The 2,502-nt window shown below is 32.9% G+C and overlaps 1 protein-coding gene across 1 annotated transcript; it reads left to right on the top strand.

Moving 5' to 3' along the window:
- Window positions 1-1,637: 1,637 nt before the first annotated feature.
- Window positions 1,638-2,180, top strand: LOC120204770 (transcription factor bHLH92-like). The gene is made up of 2 exons (XM_039204792.1): window positions 1,638-1,895; window positions 1,938-2,180. Exons 1-2 carry the CDS (start codon window positions 1,638-1,640, stop codon window positions 2,178-2,180), a joined length of 501 nt encoding a protein of 166 aa, XP_039060723.1.
- The last annotated feature ends 322 nt before the right edge of the window (window positions 2,181-2,502 follow it).

Here is a 2,502-nt window from a genome sequence, read left to right as displayed (position 1 = left end):
GCGAATTGTATTCCTTTGGCGCGCGCGTTCTATCAACAACCGAAGAGCGAAAGTGTTCGAAACCGATGGTGCAATGCTAGTTTAAGCTTGGAAGTCGCAAGATTTGGTCTCTACTGGGGTGTGTTCGAATACAAAGCATCTTTCAGAAACTGCAGCCTATGTGTTTGTTCAATTGTCCAAGTGAAGATTTCAAACTGCAAAATGAAAGCTTTTCTCTAGAGGCATAAAAGGAGAAAATCAGGAAATTTTGAGAGGAGTCGAGCGGTAGAAATGTTTACGTACGACAATTTTAATATACGGTTAAAAAATGTTATATCGATTTTATTATATTTAAATAATAAAATCAATAAAAATTATCATAAAATTATTATTTCTATCGTTTTGTTATTATCGTGTTTTTATCGAATTTGGTAAAATGCTACGATTTTATTATTATTAGGCGTTTTATTTGATTTGGTAAAACACTACTGATTTTGTTATTTTTTATCAGTTTTATTATTATGGACATTTTTACCGGAATATTAAAAAATTGATATTTTAATTAAAAATAATATTTAAGTAATATTTTTATCAATTTTATTATTTAAATAATATAAAACCGATAACACCTTATTTTAGTCTTATATTAAGGTATCGTACCATAGAACTTCCTATAAGTAGGGTAAAACCTTGACTATGATAATATGATAACGTAAAAAAAATATGTAACCATCAGAAAATTATATGATGATATATTATAAATTGGTTTAATATATTCTTCAGTGTCTAAATTATGTCTCAACAATGATTTTATATCTAAAGAATTTTTCACCATAATAAGTGTCTAAAGTTTTCAACGTTACATTTTAGAGTGTTTGAATCGTAATGACATTAAATTTGACCGTTATCTGACACGTGACATGCAATATAAAATTTCTAAAATTTTTTATTTTAAAAAACTTAATATTATATTTTTTTAAATCTCCAAATTTTACATCTTCTGCCGCCGATCAACCACGTAGGTCCATGGCTATCACTGTTGACACTATCAGAATCGTCTCGCAGTTGCAAGTAAGACTCAGTCTCCCATCACTGTGAAACTGCGTCGATCATCATGAAAAATATCGCGAAGGTCGTCGAATTTTTAGGTTTTCCGTTACTATTTTCAACGATCTCAACGACTACAGTCGTTTGTACGTTACACGACCACCACCGTCTATTAAGCGTCTATTATTCGTAAAAAATTCTTTAGACACCAAATCATTTTTTGATATATAATTTACGCACTAAAAAGTGTATTAAGCCTTATAAAAATTAACTTAGCTATTTGGGGAATATTTTTAAGGTTTATGGTTTCTATAATAATTTATATTATTTTAAAATTAAAAACATAACATTAAATATTATTTTAAAATAAAAATAATTTGGTGATTAAAACAAAATTAATAGTTGGAAAAAGAGACTTTTGAGTCAAAGCCTTTGACCAAGGACAAATTTGAACATAATTTTCAAACCAAATCAAAGTATTCATGGACTCAAAGATTGGATCTTTCCTATATAGACATTTTCATACCTAAATCTGCAGATTTCCCAGCAAAGAAAAGTCAAGCCATGGATCAGTTGATGGAGCTACTGTTACATGGTGAAAATGAAATCTCATGGTTCCACCAATTAGCCCGAGTGCTTTTCGGCCATATTCAACAACACCCGGAGTGGAGGCTGCCGGTTGCAGTAATGCTGGGAACATGAACAAGAGAATGATCGAGTTCTTGGGGACGATCGTTCGGGTTTCGACGACGACGGCAGCCGACGATGAACAGAGGAATTTGAAGCACAAGTTGAATGAGAGACGGAGGAGAGAAAAGGAGAAAATTTGCTACTTTGCCATGTATTCTGTCGAGGAATTTGAAGCACAAGTTGTTTTGTTTTGAGCGTTTCTTTGGTGATTTTCTTGGCAGAATGATAAGAAGTCGATAGTTCAGATGGCAACAAAAAGAGTTCAAGAGCTGGAACTGGTGAAGAAGGATTTGGAGAGGAAGGACAAGGAATTGCAGGCAAATAACGAAGGAGACAAGATCAGAGTGAGGATAGATGATCCAACGTGTGGGTTTGATTCAGTGTTAGAGGCTTTGAAATGCTTGAATGATCCTGTCGAGCTTTACAAATCAATAATTCCTTGCTGTTTTGGATACTGCAACTGAGGTTCGTGCTGTTATTTTTAACGTCTATGTAAATATATGCAGTATTAAAATCAACAATCAAATTATTTAATAAAATTTAGGGTAAAGCACACAAAGGTCCTCGACTATACGGTAATATTTATTGAGTCTATGAGTTTAGGGACGGTATGGGTCTGGTTTGGGTCAACCCGACCCTACCCGAAAATTTTACTTCCCCCACCCCAACAGAAAATTTTACATCCTCCACCTGACCCGAAACCGACCAAACTTTTTGAGATAAAACTATAACCCAACCCGACTCGAAATAAAATATTTATTAAAAATATAAAAAGAATATAAAAAG

This window comes from Hibiscus syriacus, unplaced genomic scaffold (assembly GCF_006381635.1).
Source record: "Hibiscus syriacus cultivar Baekdansim isolate YM2019G1 unplaced genomic scaffold, ASM638163v2 tig00011718_pilon, whole genome shotgun sequence".
In the NCBI taxonomy this organism is placed as follows: Eukaryota; Viridiplantae; Streptophyta; class Magnoliopsida; order Malvales; family Malvaceae; genus Hibiscus; species Hibiscus syriacus.
Note: the sequence above shows the minus strand (reverse complement) of the source record. Positions and strands in the feature narration are given on the sequence as shown.